General features: G+C 39.9%; 1 protein-coding gene and 1 non-coding gene across 2 annotated transcripts; both read left to right on the top strand.

Moving 5' to 3' along the window:
• Positions 1 to 421: 421 nt before the first annotated feature.
• On the top strand, positions 422 to 527 carry LOC118666658. The gene has a single exon (XR_004971014.1). It is a non-coding gene; the product is annotated as a U6 spliceosomal RNA (small nuclear RNA).
• Positions 528 to 3,249: 2,722 nt separating this feature from the next.
• LOC118665670 (ATP synthase subunit d, mitochondrial-like) lies at positions 3,250 to 3,828 on the top strand. Its single transcript, XM_036326977.1, has one exon. It carries the CDS (start codon positions 3,278 to 3,280, stop codon positions 3,758 to 3,760), a length of 483 nt encoding a protein of 160 aa, XP_036182870.1. The 5' UTR covers positions 3,250 to 3,277; the 3' UTR covers positions 3,761 to 3,828.
• The last annotated feature ends 18,574 nt before the right edge of the window (positions 3,829 to 22,402 follow it).

Below are 22,402 nucleotides of genomic sequence, written 5' to 3'. Positions count from 1 at the left end.
AGACTGCAAGGTCCCAGGTTCGATTCCAGTCAAGGGCATGTACCTTGGTTGTGGGCACATCCCCAGTAGGGGGTGTGCAGGAGGCAGCTGATCGATGTTTCTAACTCTCTATCCCTCTCCCTTCCTCTCTGTAAAAAAAAAATCAATAAAATATATATTTTTTTAAAAAGCCAAAGCATGGGTGGGGGCAGGTGCCAAGAAGAACTAAGAAACAGAGTTGAGAGAAGGAGGTTTATAGAGAGAGCATTTCTGAAGGGCCACAAGATGTGTGAAAAGAAGAGGGAAAAAGAACAAGACTTTTAAACATGTGCCGTTATTAATGTTCTTTGAGATATTCAAGGAAAGGTTAAAATACTCATTACTTATCTCAATTGCTATAATTGTGCATTTGATCATGACACCCTGTATAAAAAGTAGCCTGGTGCTTGCTTTGGCTGCACATATATTAAAATTGGATGATACAGAGAAGGTTAGTAAGGCCCATGTGCAAGAATGACAAGCAAATGTTACAAAATCTTAGCATTTGTGACAGCATGGTGGACCTAGACCAGGGGTGGGCAAACTTTTTGACTCGAGGGCCACAATGGGTTCTTAAACTGGACCGGAGGGCCAGAACAAAAGCATGGATGGAGTGTTTGTGTGAACTAATATAAATTCAAAGTAAACATCATTACATAAAAGGGTACGGTCTTTTTTTTTTTAGTTTTATTCATTTCAAAAGGGCCGGATCCAGCCCGCGGGCCGTAGTTTGCCCACGGCTGACCTAGACAGTATTATTCTAAGTAAAATAAGCTAATCAGAAAAAGACAAATACCACGTGATTTCACTTAAATGTGGAATCTAAAGAATAACATAAACAAATAAACAAAACAGACTCATAGATATAGAGAACAGAGGAGAGGGGCTTTGGGGGACTGGGTGAAAAAGGTGAAGGGATTGAGAAATACAGATTGGTAGTTACAAAACAGTGATGGGATGTAAAATACAGTATAGGAAATATAGTCAATAATATTGTCATAATTGTGTATGATGCCAGTTAGGTACCGGAAATGTCAGGGGGAACACTTTATAAAATATATGATTGTCTAACAACTATGTTGTACACCTGAAACTAATATGAAATAATATTGAATGTAAACTGTAATTGACAAAATTTTTTTACTAGTAAAAATTTTAAGTAAAACAAAAAAGTTGCCTGGATTTCAACATCATCCTCTGCTGGAATTCTGATTGTATCATCATCCATAAAGGTAGTCTCTAGAATAACTTTTGGGTCTCTGTAACTGAGGCAGGGTTCAAGGATTCTGGAACTACCTGTGACTCATGCTGCCAAGGGGGCAAGAACAGTACTCAGCACATGATGGGCACTGAAGGAATGTCAGCTCCTCGGGGAATTGCAGTGTTCAGGAGCCAGGTAGGGAGAGGGTGGTATCAGCGAGGTGGGCTGATGCTCTCCTACATTCCCTCAATATTAGGTCAATGTGGAGAAATGTTAGAGAAAGAGGGAGAGAGAGAAATAGAGGGAGAGAGAGAGGGAGGTAGAATCTTATTTGAATAATTTAATGTATTATTCTTGGACTTGTCCTTTGGGGAGCAAACAGTAAGAATAGAACATTCTAGGAAGTGACTATTGAAATAGGGACAGAAGACTTAGTACTACTCTTCCCCTTCCCCTTTAACTTGTAAAGTTGAGGGTTAATATGCTGGCCTATGAATTGTAAGTCTGCCAAGGGCATTTCAGTAGTTAAGTGTTAAGTAAAATGCCTGCAAAATGGGATATTGAAGAAAGGGCCCGACTGAATGGATAGATCTCAGCCTGACAGCCTGAGCACGTGGGAGCGCCTGCCTTGGCAGATGGCCAGGGAAAAGGGTTCCAAGTGTGACTCTCCTTGATAACAGCATCTCATTATTTGAGATTAGAACTCTAAAGACCAACATTTCTTGGTGCCCCTATTGGTGTTCCTGGTTGGTAAAGGCCTAAAGAAGAGGGGTTTTGTTGAACCCACTTAAGCCCCAGCAATGCACACCCTACAGACACTTGTAAACCACTTTTGAGTCAGGAAATTGGGATTGGTAGGGGGACAAACTCTAATATAGTTTTCATCAGCAGGCATGAAAATAAAAGTAGCATGTCAAATAGTTGAAGGCAAAATATATTTCAAATTCTTTTTTCATAATAGCAAATCTTTAAGACATCCCTAGAATTAAGTATTTTTGTCAATTATTTAGTAAGTGCCTAATTTTCTCTTGCTAGGGAAGAAAATTACATGGTTGTTCCTAAACTATTAAATAATGTTTTTATGGCATTGACAGACCAAGTAGCAAGCAAGGTATTGACCAGTCACTCTGCTATAGGAAAACTCTAGGGCCACTCAGTTTTGTCGTCCTAGGTGAAATTGAAGAGAAAAAAAGTAATTAACTTCTGTGAACTACATCTGCAAACTCTGAGGGAAAGTCACACATAAAGTTCATTGTCCGTTATCAGACAAAGTAGAAAAGTCCACAACTATCATCATACTTAATGATGAAAGACTGAATGGTTTTCCCCTAACTCAGAAACAAGACAAGAATGTTTACTCTCACCACTTCCATTCAGCATTGTACTGGAGGTTCTGGCCTTATTTCTATAGAAATAAGAAAACTTATTTCTACAGATACCATGATCTTATATGTAGAATGTTCTATTGCATCTACCAGAAAAAGAGCTACTAGAATTAATAATTAAGTTTAGTGAAGTGACAGGATACTGTATCAATATACAAAACTCAATTGTATTTTATACTAACCATGAATAATCAGAAATTGAAATTCAAAATATAGTATTTACATCAAAAGATATGAAATAATTAGGGGTAAATCTGACAAAAGTCATGAAAAACTGCAGGACCCTGTTGAGAGAAATTAAGGAAGACCTAAATAAATGGAAAATGACAATGTGTCATGGTTCAGAAGACTAAATATTGTTAAGATGTCATTTCTCTCCAACTAGATCTGTAATTCTATTCAATTTCAATCAAAACCTCGGCAGACTTTTTTTGTACAAATAGATAAACCAATTCTGACTTATGGAAATGCAAAGGATCATCTACACTAGCCACAGTAACTTTGAAAGAGATACTAGCTGATTTCAAGACTTACTATAAAGCTATAGTAATCAAGACAATATGGCATTGGCATTAAGATCAACAAATAGATCAATGGGACAAAATAGAGAATTAAGAAATAGACCATCGGCTCTGTGGACCTTGGGCAGCCGGGGTCGGTGAAGGATCTCAAGATGGCTGGGCAAAAACTTGCTCTAAAAACCATTGACTGGGTAGCTTCTGGGGAGATCATACCCCGAAACCAGAAGGCCATTGCTAACACCCTGAAATCCTGGAATGAGACCCTCACCTCCAGGTTGGCTCCTCTACCTGAGAAACCGCCTGCTATCGACCGGGCTTACTACAAGGCCAATGTGGCGAAGGCTGGCTTAGTAGATGACTTTGAGAAGTTTAATGCCCTGAAGGTTCCTGTGCCAGAGGATAAGTACAGTGCCCTGGTGGATGCTGAAGAAAAAGAAGACGTGAAAAGTTGTGCTGAGTTTGTGTCTCTCTCAAAGACCAGGATTGAGCAATTTGAGAAAGAGCTGGAGAAGATGAAGAACATAATTCCATTTGACCAGATGGCCATCGAGGATTTGAATGAAGTCTTCCCAGAAACCAAATTAGACAAAAAGAAGTATCCCTACTGGCCTCACAAGCCAATTGAGAATTTATAAACTTGAGTCTGAGAGGAAGCTCTGCTCCTTGTATTTTAAACTCTGGACATTAAAAATAATCAGATGGTAAAAAAAAAAAAAGAAGAAGAAGAAGAAAGAAAAAGAAATAGACCATCACATATGCGGGCAATTGGCTTTTTTTACAAACATGTAAAGGATGTTGATAGAGAAACAATATCTTTGTTTCAACTATACTTGCCATCCTATATTAATTTCAGGTGTACAGCATAGCGGTTAGACAATTTATATAATTTATGAAGTGATCCCCCCCAATAAGTCTAGTACCCATCTAGCATCATACATAGTTATTATAATATTATTGACTACTTTCCCTATGCTGTACTTTACAATCTCATGACTATTTTGTAACTACCAATTTGTACTTCTTTAATTTTTATTTTTTGGAATTTCAATTAATTAACTTACTAATCATTCTTTATTTAATACATTTTTTTCTTTTTTCTTTCAACAATTATATAATTTAAAAAGTGATCTCACCAATATTTCAAGTACCCACCTGGCACCATGCTTACTTATTACAATATTATTGACTATATTCTCTATTCTGTACTTTACATCCCCATAACTATTGATTTTGTTAATTCTCATCCCAGGATATATTTTTCCATTGATTTTTAGAGAGAGTGGAAGGGAGTGGGGGGGAGAGAGAGAAAGACATAGATGTGAAAGAGATAAATCGATTGGTTGCTTCTCACATGTGCCCCGGCTGGACAAGGGATCAAACCTGCAACTCAGGTATATGCCCTCAACCTGGAATCAAACCCACAACCCTTCGGTGTGCAGGCCGATGCTGTAACCACTGAGAACACTGGCCAGGGACCCGTAAATATTTTATGTAACTACTGGTTTGTACTTCTCACCTTTTTCACCCAGCCCCCAACATTCCTCCCCCCCTAACAACCATCAATTTGTTCTCTGTATCTATGAATCTGTTTGTCCTGTTTGTTCTTTAGATTCTAAATATAAATAAAGTCATATAGCATTTGTCTTTCTCTGTCTGACGTATTTCACTTAGCATAATATCCTCTAGGTCCATTCATGTTGCAAATGGTAAGATTTCATTCTTATGGCTGAGTAATACTCCCTTGTATATATGTATCACATCTTCTTTATCCAATTGTCTGTTGATGAGAACTTAGGTTGCTTTCATTTCTTGGCTATTGTAAATAATGCTGGTATCATGTGCACTTGAAAAATGTTATAGTGAAATGCTCTAAAACTAACAATTAAATCCATCTGGTCTAATGTGCCATTTAAGACTGCTGTTTCCTTGTTGATTTTCTGTCTGGAAGATCCATTGATGACAATGGGGTATTAAAGTTCCTTACTATGACTGTGTTGTTGTTGATCTTTTATGTCTGTCAGAATTTGCTTTATATATTTAGGTGCTCTTATGTTAAGTGTGTAAATGTTTACAAGGGTTATATCCTTTTATTGGATTTATCCCTTTATCATTATGAAATGTTTTTCTTTGTCTTTGTTTTAAAGTCTATTTTGTGTGATATAAGTATTACTACCCCAGGTTTTCTTTTTCCTTTCCATTTGCATGAAATATCTTCCTGCTTCCATTTACTTTGAGTCTGTGTGTGTCTTTTGATTTGAACTGGATCTCTTGGAAACAGAATATTTATCAGTCTTGTTATCTTATCCATTCAGATGTCCTATTTCTTCTTATTGAATCCATTTACATTTATTTTTTAAATTTTTTTAGTTAAGTTTATTCATATTGAATTATTGGGATGACATTGATTAATAAAGTTATATAGGTTTCAGGTATACAATTCTATAATACATCATCTGTATATTGTAGTGTATGTTCACCACCCCAGTCCATTTACATTTAAAGTGATTATTGATAGGTAGGTAGTTATTGCCATTTTATTATTCATATCTATGTTCATATTTTTTCTTCTTCTTAAAGAAGTTTCTTTAACATTTCTTGTAATACTGGTTTGGTGGTGATGAACTCCTTTAGCTTTTTCTTATCTGGGAAACTCTATCTCACTTTCAATTTTAAATTATAGAATTGCTGAGTAGAGTAATCTTGGTTGTAAGTCCTTGCTTTTCATTTCTTTGAATATTAGATCCAGATTTCTAGGATTTTGAAATAGTCAGTCTACTCATCTTCTTAACTGATGGAGCCTCAAGATATTACTAAAAATTTAAATCATGGTAAACTTGGAAGGGTAAATAGAGAACTGTGACTATCACTGTTAAAGTATATTTTACATATTTTGGCTCTTGTGAAAATGTATATTAGCCCTTATTGCTGTTGTCCTCAGAATCTTCTAGAGACAACAGAGGAAAAACACAAGATTATAAATCTAAACCAGGAAAGGTTGGGTCACCCATTGAACATCTATTGGTTTTCTTGCTGTAATGGGTTTTCATTCTACAGAATTTTGATCACCATTAGTAATCAAATTATAATGCACAATATGCATTATAAATTTTATAACTAGGACATTGTATAGAGTGTTTGTGAAAAATTACTTGATTTTGGAAATGTCTCAACATCTTGAGAAACCCTAATGTTTTGCAGCACACAATTTAGGAAATTTTGCCCTGGAGAGGTTAAAATGAGATGTTAGTTCTCTACATAGTCTTCTCCCCACACTCTAATCAGCACCATCTAAACTATCATGGGCTAAGAGCTGAAAACCCAAGCCGGTTTCATGAAGTTCAACCCCCCTCCCTAATGCAGTCTTCCTCCTAGATATCAACCATTTCTCTTCCCTTAGTTCCGATTCACCAGATTGGATCATGTCCATCTTCACCTATGAATCACTGAGCTGGCTTGTTCCACTCTACATCATCAAATATTCATTCCAACGGTGCACACATATTCTAGAAAGGGCATATCTTGAATTCCAGCCAAGCTGGTGGCAGTCTCCTCACAGTGAAGCTCTTGAAGCTGTTCCTGGATAAATGTTCCAAGGTCACTTAACACCAGGCACAAACTTGAAAACATGACGTGCCCATGGATAAATGGACCATTTACGAGATTAACTGACAAATAGGTTTAAACACTTCAAACTTAAGATCCATGCTCCAAAACCCACTCATAATTCAGATATCCTACCATCCTTCTTAGCTAGCTGATAATATATTTCCAATGGCAACAGTTTGACAAGACTGGCACAGGCAGTGCTGACAAGGAGCCATTGTCAGAGAAGGTACTGGGCCAGAGACTACGTCTGCTAGGTGAGTTGGACTTACTAGAATGCAAAAGTTCTCAGTAGAGTTCACAATCTCTATTAACCACCATTTATGGATCTAATAGCCCTCGTCTTTAAATGACCATCACCAAACAAATAAATTTGTTCGAACACAATAAGTATTTTTCAATTTGAATATATTTTCTGGCAAAATTCACTGTCAAAGAGCATGATTATTAAGGGCCCATAATTGCTCCTGAATGGAAATGGAATTCAGCTTGCCAAGTTTGAGATTCCTGAAGCCATAACATCAAGCTAAGTCTTTCACCCTGTGTGTTAATTTGGATAATAGTCTTCTCTGCCAGGGTTGCCTATCTGCAGACTGGCAGTGTGGATGAGAGTCCCCATGACTATCTTAGGAAGCTGACAATCCTTCTATACCTCCATTTCCTAATCCAGAAAACAGAGAGCATCACAAGCATCCAACCACCTTACAGGGTCTACACTTAATCATACGCATGTTTGACAAGTTTGTATGAAATTCCCCAGGCCTTAGGGAGTGGTCCCAAACACAGCATTTTTATTGGCTTATAAAGCTTTACTAATGAGGGAGGATACTAGTTAAAATAGAAGGAAAATACATGATGTTTCTTTTTCCCTCCCTCCTATCTTACCCAGAAAAGGAAACATCCTCAATTACTAACTTAGCACAGAGATTCAGATACGTGGCTCCGAACAGGCAGCTGGTGCCGTAGAGACTCCTTTCTTATTAAACAGAATCTAGCACAGGGTGCTGCAGGGGGTCAGAGGCCTGCACACTTTTGCCTTCTGACTGCTGTCTGAGAATCTGCATATCTTCAAAAAGAAAAAACAGTTATAAAATACAGTTGCTATTTTAAGGGACCTGAAAAAAAAAAATCTCAGCTAGGTAAACTGCCTTTGGTTCTGAATAAAAGAAGGCAGTATTTATATCAGAAGGATAAATAACTCCACAGGACTCCTCAGGCCCTCTCTCCCATCATCACACATAATGACTATTACCCTCCAGTCCCTCACTACCCCCATTACACCCACCACACACACACACGCACACACATGCACACGCACACACTCTTGCTCATGCTCACACACTCACACACACATGCACTCACACACTCACATTCATATTCCTACTTCCTAGTCCAACAGACCTGGGCTGGGCAGTTATTATATCAAGCAACATTCAAAATAGCTTCAAAATCAAGTTTCATATTTTTCCTTGGAGTCCCTTGACCTGGCTCTATGAAACACCTGGCTGGAGAGAGCAGAGCCTTCCTATTTTGGGTGATGGGTACAGTATTAAATAGAAAATAATCCAGATGGTTCAGCTAATAGAGTCCCAGCAGTAAGCCTATATTAACCCAAGGGGAACCGGGATTACTAGGAGAGAGGTAAATGCCTCAGGATTAAGCAGGACTCTAGCTGTTTTCTACCAAGAAAACCTCAATGGAGCTGAATGTTCTTAACTTCAAAAATTACTCAACAAAAACCAAGTGAAGACAAGGAGAGGGATAGGGGAGAAGGGATAATTTGGTCACAGAAAGGGTTGGAAATACTTGAAGAGAGCTGACACACAGAGACACAGAAGCCATTTTTCTACCTATAAAAGAAGCACTCCCATTATCCACACAGATTTAGCAATGCCAGAGAATTTACCAATGTTTTGGAGAATTAAAAAAGAGTGTGCTGTCTTTCATTCTCTCTATGGTGGACATTGGAAAGTTTATGTGATGTTATAAACCTTCACTTAATTTTTAATTGAAGTACAGTCAGAATATGAAGTTTACTCATAAGCAGTATAGATGAGGTTTGGTTCTCAAAAAGAGAAGCAGGCAATAATAGTTAAGTCTCTCTTGCCACATAGGTATGAACTAATAGTGATGTACACACTTTGCATATCAACCTCACACCTCACTTTACATTATCTATCTTACCTTTATTTCCTAAACCCTGATCTTATCTGCCCTGATTGATTTCAGAGAGGAAGGGAGAGGGAGAGAAACATAGACATATCAATGATGAGAGAGAACCATTGATAGGCTGCCTCCTGCATGCCCCACACTGGGGATTGAGCCTGCAACCCAGACATATGCCCTGACGTCCTGATTCATAGGTCAACACTCAACTACTGAGCCATGCCAGCTGGGCATACTCCTTTTCTAATACAGTGGGGCCTTGACTTACGAGTTTAATTCATTCCAAGACCGAGCTCGTTAAGGAGCTCCTTAAGGAGCTCGTTAATTCAAATTACTCTGTCAACTCAATGCAAAAAATCGGCGGAGAGACAGCTGGTATCTCAAAAAACTCATTAGTCGGGACACTCGTAAGTCAAGGCCCCACTGTACTGCATTTTGCATTTTTTTTGTTGGCCACATTTAAATTATCTCTTAAAGGCTTAAACCATACTACTTACATGTATTTGTGACTTAAAAAATACAGCTAAATTACTTCTGGCTAACATTAGTTTTAGCCCAGAGGCATATAGTGAGTGTCCATTTCTGACATTGCTGACAAATCAGCTGCCAGGGAAGCTGAACTATAACAGTGTTTTTCATAGTGCTCCTGGACCGACATCCTGGGCATCACCTGAGAATTTTTACAAATGCAAATTCTCAGCTGCACACCTCCAGACCCAGACTATTGTTTTGCTTTTCCATCACTACTTAATAAATTACCACAAATCCAGCAGCTTAAAGCAACATACACGCATTACATCCACAGTTTCCATGGTCAGGAGTCAGGGACACCCTTCTGCTCAGGGTGTTACTAGGCTGAATCAAGGTGTTGCTCAGGATGTCAACTCACCTGAGGCCTGGAGTTCTTTTCCAAGTTCACTGTTTTTTGGAAAACTCAGGTCCTTGTGTTTATAGGACTAAGGTTCTTGCGTTCTTGATAGCTGTCAGCCAGGTGCCATTCTCGCTCCTAGAGGATGCCACATGGCCTTCTCCACAGATAGATTGAGGAGATTTCTCTTGTTTCCAATCTCTTCTGACTGCTAAGAAAAAGCCATAAATAATATAATATAATGCAATATAACATAATGATGATTATCTCACCTTTGTCATATGATATAACCTAGTTAAAGGAGTGACATCCCATCATATTCACAGACCCTGCCCACACTCAATGAGGGTATTACACAGGGTGGGAATCTTGGGGCCGTCTCAGAATTCTACCTATCACACCTTTTGAGTCAGAGTAACTAATCTGAGATCTTTGATGATTTCTCCATACCTCCCAACAGCTCAGCATAAATTGAGAAATTTAAGGAGGTGGACTATTTGAAGGAGTCTATCAGATGAATGTCTCCTTAGTATTTCAAAAGAAACTCTCCACAAAAAATATTCATCTATCCTGAGCTTCACGGACATTCTACTCCACAGGTGCACGGAAAATCAGTCTCCACCCTGACAGCTGAAAGACCAGATCAATCAAGGGGTTAATTACACAGATCATTTTCCTGGTTCCCACGGGCATGAAGGTTTCAGACGGCCGCATATTTATGCAGTCATTGTTAAAAATTCAACCGCAGCATTTATTTCAATGAACTCCTTTGCTACATGATCAGATGCACTAAGGGATGACATAAAACATTATCTCCATTAGTTCAAATTTTCTGACTTCTTAAAAGCTTTCACTGACTGAAGGAATATAGTAATGCATCTGCAACATATCCCCTTCAATGACAAATGTATTCATTAAAATACAAACAGCATGGCAATAGTGAGCATGATTAGCACGTGCATACACACACACACACACACACACACACACATACACACTCACAAGGTGCAGATTTTTAATAGCAGTTACATTCCAGGCTTTACAGTTATTAACAGATCAGGATGATATATACAAACCCTCAACACATCACTTTAAATTATAATCAATGCCTCAGATGCTTTCTAAGTACCCTCAGTGCTGCCTGGTACTGTCCACCAAGAACAGCAGGGGCTTCTGCTCCGAATGGATAGGAGAGAGGCTGTCGTCCCTAAGGGTCCTTGGTATGTCCCTGCCCAATTTCCAGCCTCAAATCTCCTCCCAGTTAGAGGGCGTGTGTAGTACAATGCTAATTCATATGGTGGGTCCCACATCTTCAACAAAATCTACCCAGGGAGAAGTCCCCCAAAGCATCAAGGCATGTGTCAGTGTTTAATGGCGCAGTGGGAAGTCGCCTCAGAAAGGAGAATAAGAGACACTCCTCTCAACACTGTCTGCAATGGCTTTGCCCACGAGTGTCCCTTACTCCAGACCACCCAAGTCTGGATTACATCAACTTTCCTGGCTGACAGTGTGGCGAGCCTGTGCCCACACCTTGGTTACATAGCTGCGTACTCTTAGAGATGATGGCTGACTGTAACCGCCTCGGATACCACACAGGTGATGCTTTCTCCGACCTGCCACCTGGTGAAATGGTGTTTCCTTGTAATCACCAGATAGTAAGTAGCGTCAATAGAAACCACTGTGCAAACGTGTGAAAGGACTAACTCTGCCAAAGAATAACAACCTGAATTACCACAGCCACCATGAGGAAGTGGCTTCCCTAGTGTCAGGGCAGTGAGGAGAGAATTTCTCTATAAGTTCAGACTCCTCTAGTGCTGAGAATTACTGTTTGTCCTTGGAAATTCACCCTCTGAGAAGACGCACCAGCTCCTCTCTGGGGGTCTGAGGAGCCCCTGGCACTCTTGTTGGAGAAACAGGGAGTCTATGATGGGGAGCAGAATAATTGGACAGTACTAGCCCCAAATGGTGAGTGGAAAATCTCCCTGTCATATTGGGAAGGTGGATTTAAGGACAGGAAAATAGGGGAGCTACCCTTCTTCGCCAGCACTGAGTAGGGTTAGGGGGACATCTCCTTCGGATTGCACGCATTTTGCTGATGAGGAATTGACACGTGAAGGATTTCACCACAGCAAACCATTGATTATGCCTAAACTCATACTTGGGTCTCTAAATACTGTGTCTTTATGACTTTACTATCTTAAACCTATCTTATACTTTGGCCTGTGTGAGCACATGTTTTTAAAATCCTTTTGAAAACATACATGAAAGATATTATGGAAGTATGGAGTAATGTAGAATCATTGGTTACCTATGGGAAGAGAAGGTTATCTTAATCACACGTCTAGCCTTACAGTCAACTCTTAAAACAGCTAATAATATTCCTTCTCTCTTCCTACTTCTGTCAGAGGCTGAACAAGTTTCAATTAGCATCAACATATCTAAATAATGGTTCCAAAAGGGAACGTTGAAATAAGTAGAACTAAGAAGACCTAGGAGAAAACGTTGTTCCCTGTGGGCCAGGAATGAGCTGCTCTCCAGATGCTTTTTCCACTCTGCCGCCTGGTGAAATGGTTCTGCCAAGAAAAATGATTAGGACTAAACTAAAGACACCAAGACAGTTAACCCTCCCCACCACCTTCTCTTCTCCCTTGTCTCACAGAGGACCTTGAAACATGGAGAGAAGAGTGGAGAGAGAAGGAATTATTTTACTTTAAATCATAAATCCCTGGTGCTACTGTGTTTGGGGTTCACCCCACACATGCTCAGCCTCCCTCTGACAGCAGGAGAATAACATGAACAGGGAATGACAGGGAATGACCTGTGGGTGCCAGGTCAGATCCTGCTAGGTGAGATGGTGGATTACTGAAATAGGGTGAATTATTTGGTTCAAAAGTTGTATCAAAAATGTCCCTCAGTGATGTGCACTGTTCCTCTAAAGAAGTGGCCATACCACTCTGCACGAGATTCCTGTAAATCAATCAATCAGCAAAATGTTTAACTCCTGGCCTGCTGTTTTAAGGGACTTGACTTCATAAAAAGCAGAACTGATGAAAATTTCACTCATTTTAAAACATCCCTCCTTCCTCATTGCCAGGGTTCTTGTTCCAGCATTAAGAAGGGTTCAGGAATCTGGAGAAGGCTGTGCGTAGATTAAATAAGAGTCCAGAGACGAAGCATCATTTTGAAAGGCATTTAGGAGTCAGAGGAGCTTAGCTAAAGGAGCTAAGATCTAAGTTCTAAGTTCTCCTCATCTCAGGGCCCCATGCTTTTTATTAACACAATTTGTCCTAAGGCGAGGCAGAGATATACACTTCAAAGGGTCAGGGTTTCCTACAGAGTCCATTGTCAGAATGGGGGAATTAGCCTATGGCTGTTCAGGTGTTTGGCCAGTAGGAGGCAATAACATGTAGATTAAGATGCCCTGAGCTGTTGGGCAGCCAACAATCAATTTAATGTATCCTATTCAGGTTTGGGGAAATGCCCCCAGCCATTTCCAACAGGTGACTACATATGTGACTCAACCCTGTTGAGTCCCCATGTTCCATCAACCTTTTGATGAAACTCCTGAAATTAAGACATGCTAGAATTGGCTTCCAGCACCTCATCCCAGTCTCAAAATCTCTTCCCACAGACCTTCACTCTCACTATTCCCGTACCCCCGCCCTAAGAAGCATCCTCTATGTTCCTTGACGCCTTCCAGAAAGACTTGTCATTCTTTAACTTCATAGCTTCCATGTTTCAGGCATATACCTGTTGCACACCTTTCTTACTTCCCCTCCTGCTTGGCTACTTTCTGTCTCCTTGGAAGTAGTGGGGGGTTATTCTGATTTTTAAATCTATGGTCTCTGTTTTGAGGTTTTATTTTCCTCATCACAGTCCTAAAGAAAACACTCGTGAGCACAGTGGAGGCTTCTAGGGAAAGGGGGGTTGCATTAAATAGTAACACCCAAGCTGGTGGGAATTCTGACCCCAGGCATCCTACAGTGTGTGAGCATGGAGTCATGAAAACTACTTTTGCAGTCTCTTCCTGGAAAAAGGAATTTCAGGGGATGTTATTTCTTCTCTTGCTACCCTTGTCCAATCTACATTTCTGGGTACCTACAATGGTGAGAGCAGGACTGAATCCCCTTCAAAAAACAAGTTTAAGTGAGATTTGTTTTCATTTTTCTTTAGAAATACTGTGAATATTTTTGCCACTTGAGACCTCAGTAAAGGTACTGTGTGATCCATACCTTTAGGGAGTGTCAGCTCTCCCAGAAAGGGCCCTAGAGTAGACAATTTGACAGGGACAATCCTTAGCATCACTGGTAACAGGGCACAGTAATCAACGAACTCCCAACTAACAAAAGTCCTGGACTGGGTGGCTTCACAGGTGAATGTTACCAAACGTTCAAAGAAGAACTAACACCTATCCTTCTCAAACTATCCCAAAAAAATTCAAGAGGGGGGAAAATTCCCAAGCTCTTTTTACAAGGCCAGCATTATCCTAATTCCAATACCAGATACAGACATGGCAAAGAAAGAAAACTATAGGCCAATATCCCTGAGGGACATAGATGCTCAAATCCTCAACAAAATATTAGCAAACCAATCCAGCAATGTATTAAAAATATCATTCACCATAATCAATTGGGATTTATTCCAGGGATGCAAGGTTGGTACACTACCCACAAATCAATTAACACCATACTCCACATAAGCAAAATGAAGAATAAAAGCCACATGACCAACCCTAACCAGTTTGGCTCAGTGAATAGAGCGTCAGCCTGCGGACTCAAGGGTCCCAGGTTCGATTCTGGTCAAGGGCATGTACCTTGGTTGCGGGCACATCCCCAGTAGGGAGTGTGCAGGAGGCAGCTGATTGATGTTTCTCTCTCATCGATGTTTCTAACTCTCTATCCCTCTCCCTTCCTCTCTGTAAAAAAATCAATAAAATATACTTTAAAAAAAAAACCCACATGACCACATCAACAGATGCAAAAAAACATTTGACAAAATCCAGCACTCATTTATGATAAAAACTCTTAGTAAAGTGGGAATATAGGGAACATACCTCAATGTAATAAAGGCCATATATTACAAACCCACAGCCAACATCATACTCGATGGACAAAAACTATAAGCACTTCCCTTAAGACTGGAAAGAAGAAAGGGATATTTGCTTTCACCACTCTTATTCAACATAGTACTAGAAGTTCTAGCCACAGCAATCAGACAACAAGAAGAAATAAAATGCACCTAAATTGGGAAAGAAGAAGTAAAACTGTCATTATTAGTAGGAGACATGATACTGTATATAGAGAACCCTAAAGATTTCACCAAAAAAACTACTAGAACTGATAAGTGAACTCAGTAAAATAACAGGATTCAAAATAAAACCAGAAATCAGGTGCATTTTTATACACCAATAATTGCTGGGAGCCGGTCCATGCTTGCTGTTTCAAGGGACCTGGCATATATGGCATACTGTTCTTAATATGTTTGCTCCCCTTAGCGCTGTGTGTTTTAACCAAGGTTACCTCTCCGAGAAAGGTTGTTTCCCCAGGTAGGGATTTTTCCCTGAAGTTAGGGAGGGGATGAAACTCCTTAACTAAGTGCCAGGCGGGTAGTTAATCACTTTAACTACAAACAATCATGCTTAAGCTACATAATCTTTACTCCCTGGAATGGAGATAAGAAACGCCCTAACCTTTGTAATAGAAATTGACAGGATTAAAATCAACTGGTATAAATACAGATGTAACAAGACAATAAAAAGCAGAACCTCTCTGGAGATCCAGACCAGAACTTGGCTGGAGATCCTGGCTGGAGATCCTGGCTAGGCTGCTGATCAACTGAACACTGTCTCCGTGTCCTTCCTTCTTCGCCGACTCCATCTACACCTTTGGGAACCCCTGGACCTGCTGGGGTTGGACCCTGGCAAATAATGAACCATCAGAAAGGGAAACTAAGAAAATAATCCCATTCACAATTGCTTCAAAAAGAATAAAATACCTAGGAATGAATTTAACCAAGGATAGAAAAAAACCTGTACTCAGAAAACTATAAGACACTGAAGAAAGAAATTGAAGAAGATACAAATAAGTAGAAGCAGATACTGTGTTCAGAGACAGGAAGAATTAACATCATTAGAATGCTTATACTGCCCAAAGCTATCTCTAGATTCAATGCAATTACTATCAAGATAACAATGGCATATTTCACAGAACTAGAACAAATATTCCAAAAATTTATATGAAACCACAAAAGAACCCAAATAGCAACAGCAATCTTAAAAAAGAAGAACAAAATTGAAGGAATCACCCTACCTGATATCAAACTGTACTACAAAGCCATAGTAATCAAAACAGCATGGTACTGGCATAAAAATAGACATATAGATCAATGGCACAGAATAGAGAGACCAGAAATAAACCCACCCCTTTATAGTCAATCCATATTTGATGAAGAAAACAAAAACATACAATGGGGGTAAAGATATTTTATTCAATAAAAATGTTGAGAATATTGGACAGATACATGCAAAAAAATGAAACTAGACCACCTTCTTACACATACACAAGAATAAGCTAAAAATGGCTTAAAGACTTAAATGTTAGACTCGAAACCATAACAATTATAGAAGAAAACATAGACAGTTAAATCGTGGACATTTCTCATAACAATATTTTTTTGAAATATTTCCTTGGGCAAGGGAAACAAAAGAAAAAAAAACAAGCAAATGGGAATATACCAAACTAATAAGTTTTTGCACAGCAAAGGAAACCATCAACAAAATGAAAAAGCAATCCACTGAATGGGAGAACATATTCACCAATACACCTCATAAGGGGTTAGTATCCAAAATTTATAAAGAACTTCTAAAACTCAACACCAAAAAATCCAATTAAAAAATAGGTAAAGGACCTGATTAGACACTTCTCCAAAGAGGACATATAGATAGCCAATAGATATATAAAAAAATACTCAACCTCACTAATCATCAAAGAAATGCATATTAAGACCACAATGAGATATCACCTCACACCTGTCAGAATGGCTATTATCAATAAGTTCACAAATATCAAATGGGGAAATGGAAACCCTCATGCACTGTTGATGGGAATGCAAATTGGTACAGCCACTATGAAAACAGTATAGATGGTCCTCAAAAAGTTATAAATGAAACTGCCCTATGACCCAGTGATTCCACTTCTGGGGATTTACCCAAAGACAACCAAAACAGCAATTTGAAAGAATATATGCACCTCTATGTTCACTGCACCAGTATTTACAATAACTAAGATTTGGAAGCAGCCCAAATATCCATCAGCAGATGAGTGGATATAATTCAGCCATTAAAAAAAAAAAAAGGAAGAAAATCTTACCCTTTGTGACAGCATGGATGGACCTGGAACACATTATACTAAGTTAAATAAGCCCGTCAGAGAAAGACAAGTATCATATGATTTCACTCATATGTGGAATCTAATGAACAAACTGAACTAACAAGCAAAATACAGACCGACTCATAGATGGAGAGCAGACTGACAGCCGTTGGTTGGGAGGGGGCCTATGTGTGTGATGGGGGGAGACTGGAGAGATTGAACAAAAAAGAAAAAATCATGGACATGGACAATAGTGTGATGACTGCTGGGGGCAGGGGCTGTGCAGGAGGTGGAGGAGAATATAGGGGGGATAAGAGACCAGAAATGTGATGGACAGAGACTTGACTGTGGTGGTGAACACACAGTGTGCAGATGATGTGTTGTAGAATTGTGAACCCAAAACCTGTATAATTTTGTTAACCAGTGTCTCCCCAATAAATTCAATTTTTTAAAAAAGTTTAATAATAAATAAAACTTCTAAAAAAGCATCATGTTTGTACCAAATAATCTTTCCAAGCTCAGTCCTTTAGCGCCACCTGGTGCTAACTACTCTAACCAGTCTTTTACCCAACAAAATTAAAAATACCTTTATAAATTTCTTTTCTAAATGACCTAACTACAGAAAAGTCTAATTATACAGTGCCGAGCTCACATACATAGGTAGCGTTCAGATGAAAGAACGACGTTAGCATTGCCATTCTTTCAGTGAATCACAGGGCATGGCACACAGTCAAAGTGAGAGCAACCATAATTGTTTTTATTGCCATGTCTGTTATTTTCAAAGAATTCAACAGATGGGGATTTAAAAGAAGTTTTAGTGATGAAGATATAGTAGCTTTTCAAATTTTCAATGAATTGCCTTTTATGAGGCACAAATAACAGATACTTGAAAAATCTAACAAATATAGGTGTTCCCCACTATCTGAAAGTAGAGCGTGCCTATGAAACCTTTGTAAGCTGAAATGGTGTAATATAAAGAAGCAATTTGACCGCCCTGGCCAGAGTGGCTCAATTGGTTGAGCATTGTCCCCTGCACTGGAAGGTTGTAGATTTGATTCCTGGTCAGGGCACATACCTAGGTTGTTGTTTTATGTCTGGTTGGGGCGCGTCTGGGAGGCAACCAAAGATACATTGATGTTTCTTTCTTTCTTTGCCATCATCCCTTTCTAAAATTAAAAAATAATAATAAAAGTGGCAGGGGTAGGGAGAGGGGGGTGATCAACCAAAGAACTTGTATGTTTATATGCATAACCCATTGACAAAGACAATAGGATGGTGAAGGTTTTGGGGAGGGGGGGGCTAGAAGGGATCAAGGGGGGAGGAGAAGACATATGTAATACTTCCAACAATAAAGATTTTATTAATAATAAAAGTAATAAATGCAATTACCATCCATTTATATGCAAAAAAAACTGTAATGTTCTGAGACCCAAAAAACATAGTAAAAGCAGGAATGCACAAAATAAATGGAGATAAAGCACAGATGCTCATAGACAGTTCAAAGCTATGGCAGTAGCTTGAGATGCTGGGAATGTTCTTCTGGGGAGCTTGGGAAGGAGTTTGGCTGGGCCACTCTCACTGTTTGGGGTGCTCGCTGCCTCTGTGAGGGCTCGCTACATGCTGAACACCATTTTTGCTTTTTGCCTTTTTCCCTAAAAGCAAAAATTCTCTCAGATTTCTTTTGGTTAGTGTAAAAGATAATGATGCAGGTAGGTCTTTTAGGTCTCCTACAAGCAAAGTGGCCTAAAGCGAACTTTTGTAGAGCAGGGAGGGGACCCCTGCATAATATTAAAGAAACATGCCTCAAGTAATTAAAATGCTTAAAGAAGGGTAAGCTCTCCCTAACTGACTTTTATCCATAACAGAGGCTTAACCAAAAAAATGTTGAGTTTGTTTCCTTTCATATTTTAGAATATTCCTATAAAATAGGGATGTTAGTGCCCATCTCCCTGAGAAAATACAAATAATAATAGAAGCTTTGATATGGCCTTAAAGTTATTGTTCTGAAAATAAAGTATATAAACAAGACAAACACCTACTCAGATCTCGGGATATAGCTTAAAACAGTGGTTCTCAGCCTTGGCTGCACATGAGAATCACCTGGGAATCTTTTTAAAATTCTGATTTCTGGGCCTCGTCCTCCGGAAATTCTGTTTCTTTGTTATGTGGTGGGGCCACAATGGCAGCAGCAGGCAAGCAAGCTGCCAAGGACAGGGGTGTAAGAGTGAGCACCTTCTGCCAACCCAGAACCTCTTGGGTGGGGCCACAACATTAGTAACAAAGAAGCAGAATTTCCGGAGGATGAGGCCCAGAAATCAGGATTTTAAAAAGATTCCCAGGTGATTCTAATATGCAGCCAAGGTTGAGAACCACTGCCTTAAAAGCTGATGTGTGTGTTTTCATTATACTTTTCCCTAAAATTGAGTGCAGCAAAACATTTCCATTAATTAAACCAGACTATACCAAACATGGCTGAACTTATAAATGAATACATATTTGAAAATTCTCACACATAACCTGTCCCAAGGAGTCAAGACCTGAAAGAAATTGATGAAGGCCCTGAGCTATTGGATGATGAGAATCACATCATCTGAAATAAGTTCTTCAATCGTGTATTGTTCTAAATGGAGAGGGAATTGGTCAAAAAAATAGTTATCAAAATAACTTTTGAGCACTTGCTATCTGCCCAGCACTGTTCTTCGTGTTTAATATGCATCATCTCATTTATCTTCAACCTGATTTTTCTGATTCCTCAAGAGTTTTCGTGTTAACTATTCTTTCCATGTTTGACAGAAGAGAAAACTGGTGTTGAGAGAGATTAAGTTACTTGCCCAGTGTCAATGGTAGTTAGTAGCAAAGCTCAGTGTGAACCCACTTCTGTCGAAAGAACCAGAATAACCCTCTCCAGGAAAGACCTGTGTCAAACACAACACAACTCTGTTCTCCTGCCCAGAATGGGTAGGGTGCTGCATCAAGCCAGCCTGGAGTCCCCAGCTGCCACCAGTGCTGCTGCCTCTGGGAAGGGCTTGGTCTCACTAATGGGAGCTATCACAGCATCAACAATTCAAAGCCACAGGTGCTGACAGGCTGTAAATAATTTTAAAAGTATAATCTGTGTCCATCCTGAATATGGGAACCATTGGACTCCAATTCCTCTGATATTTATTAAAATGGAGACATCCGTTCCTACAAAGGCTCTGACTAACAAGGATAAAAATAATACCTCAGGTAAATATTTAAGTTTTATATCCACTCTTGCGCTGCGGCCACTGAAGTACAAAGGACGGAGGTTGTGAGTTTAGCATGGGTTTGCCGTGAGCAGGTGTCTTTCCCCCTTTGGCTGACATGAAAGAAGTTGGCAATTGTTCAGTGATAGAAAAAAAGGAAACAACAGTGTTTCTAAACAGCAAGCTCTGCAATTCTGTCTGTAGGAATATTCCACAGAAGAAAAATGTTAAATAAGCAATGGTTTCCAGAAGAAAAAAAAAGACCAAGAAACAGACATTTCTCAAAGCCTACAGGTGTGCTGAACAGGAATATGAGTAAAAGAGAAGTAGAGATGCATTCTACCATGTATCTGCCTCGTTCTGGATGAAAAGCAAAGAAAAATGAGAAGAAAGAAGAGAAATAAGAAGGATGGTGAAAGAAAGAAAAAAAATTTAAAAAAGAGGGGTATGCAGGGAGGGAACCAAGATGGGGCAGGGGAGACTGAAGAAAGAGAGAACCAAGACCAAGGAACTGGAGTGAGAGAGGAGAACGGACCGAGGAGGGGGGTGGGAGCATGAGGATCCCTGACTTCTTGCCGGGACCACTAAGGGGCCCTTCACACTGGAAGAAAGAGAGCCTTGCTCAAAGATGCCTTTACACATTTTCTCTTACACCCTCATGTCCTGCAAGGAATTTCTGAGCGGAGGAAAAAGCCTCCAGTCTTCAGTGAACACCGAAAGCCTGAGAAGGACTCTTCATTCGTTTCTTAACCTCCAGAGTGAACAGCAAGTCTTGCGCTATCAGACATTTTCCTCTGATTCTACGCACACAAACACACTCACCTGTACATCCACGCTCATGCACTCACACTCTCATGGATACACAAGTATGCACAGCCACAACTATGCTCATACACATGTATCCACAGCCGTGTCCACTTAAACACACACAAACACACACACACACACACACACACACACACACACACACACACACACACCCCTCCGCTCCGACGCACCCCTTACACCTCTCTGGCCCAGCACTTTGCCCTATAGTGGGCCACCTGGGGCCTTATCTTCCTTGGGAACTGCACATGGGGCCTTAGAATTTCAGTATCACTCCCTGCAGAAAAATATTTTTGCCCAGTGTACTCTCCTAGGAGTACAGTTTAAGGTTTGGCCAATTCTAAGAGAAAGATTGAATTGATTATATTGCTTTCAAAAGGAAACTTACAGAAAGAAAGAAGGGTGAGAGAAATGTATATAACCCTTCCTAAGAACCTGCAAGGTACAAAAGCTATGCTAAGGGTCTTAAGCCATTCAGGCTGCTATCACAGCAATACCATAGTCTGGGTAGCTGATAAACAACAGAAATTTATTTCTCCCAGTAATGGAGGCTGGGAAGGTGTAAGAGAGCTCTCTGGGACCTTTGCTGTAAGGGCACTAGTCCCATTCATGAGGGCTCATGACCTATTCACCTCCCAAAGATTCCACCTCCTAATGCCATCACCTTGGGGGTTAGGGTTTCAGTATAGGAATTGCCTGGAGGCACAGCCTTCAGCCCATTGCACTAAGTCAGTGGTTCTCAACCTTCCTAATGTCGCGACCCTTTAATGCAGTTCCTCATGTTGTGGTGACCCCCAATTTCATTGTTACAAATTGAACATAATTAAAGCATAGTGATTAATCACAAAAACAATATGTAATTATACATGTGTTTTCCGATGGTCTTAGGTGACCCCTGTGAAAGGGTCGTTCGATCCCCAAAGGGGTCGCGACCCACAGGTTGAGAACCGCTGCACTAAGAGTTCCACATGTGGCCGCTCAGTGATGCCTCAAACAGTAAACAGAGGTGGAGTTTATGATCTTCTTTTGAAGATAAGGAAGCCGAGGCTCAGAAATATGAGATCAGCTGCCCAAGAACACACAGTTAACTCAGAGCTGGACTTGAACCAGATCTGCCTGGCTCCGAGTAGGGCATCAAGAACTGTGTGAGGAGAGAGGGCGTCCTAAATGTAAAGGCTGCTACTGGGCACCGCGCTCCCTGAAGGAAGTTACGGGCGTAGG

Source organism: Myotis myotis, unplaced genomic scaffold, assembly GCF_014108235.1.
Source record: "Myotis myotis isolate mMyoMyo1 unplaced genomic scaffold, mMyoMyo1.p scaffold_m19_p_11, whole genome shotgun sequence".
NCBI classification, from domain to species: domain Eukaryota; kingdom Metazoa; phylum Chordata; class Mammalia; order Chiroptera; family Vespertilionidae; genus Myotis; species Myotis myotis.
The sequence above is the reverse complement of the archived record's forward strand: the minus strand, read 5'-3'. Positions and strand labels throughout refer to the sequence as shown.

What these genes read in the sequence shown, in the direction of transcription:
- LOC118665670 (XM_036326977.1), top strand. Translation starts at nt 3,278, where the DNA reads ATGGCTGGGCAAAAACTTGCTCTAAAAACCATTGACTGGGTAGCTTCT.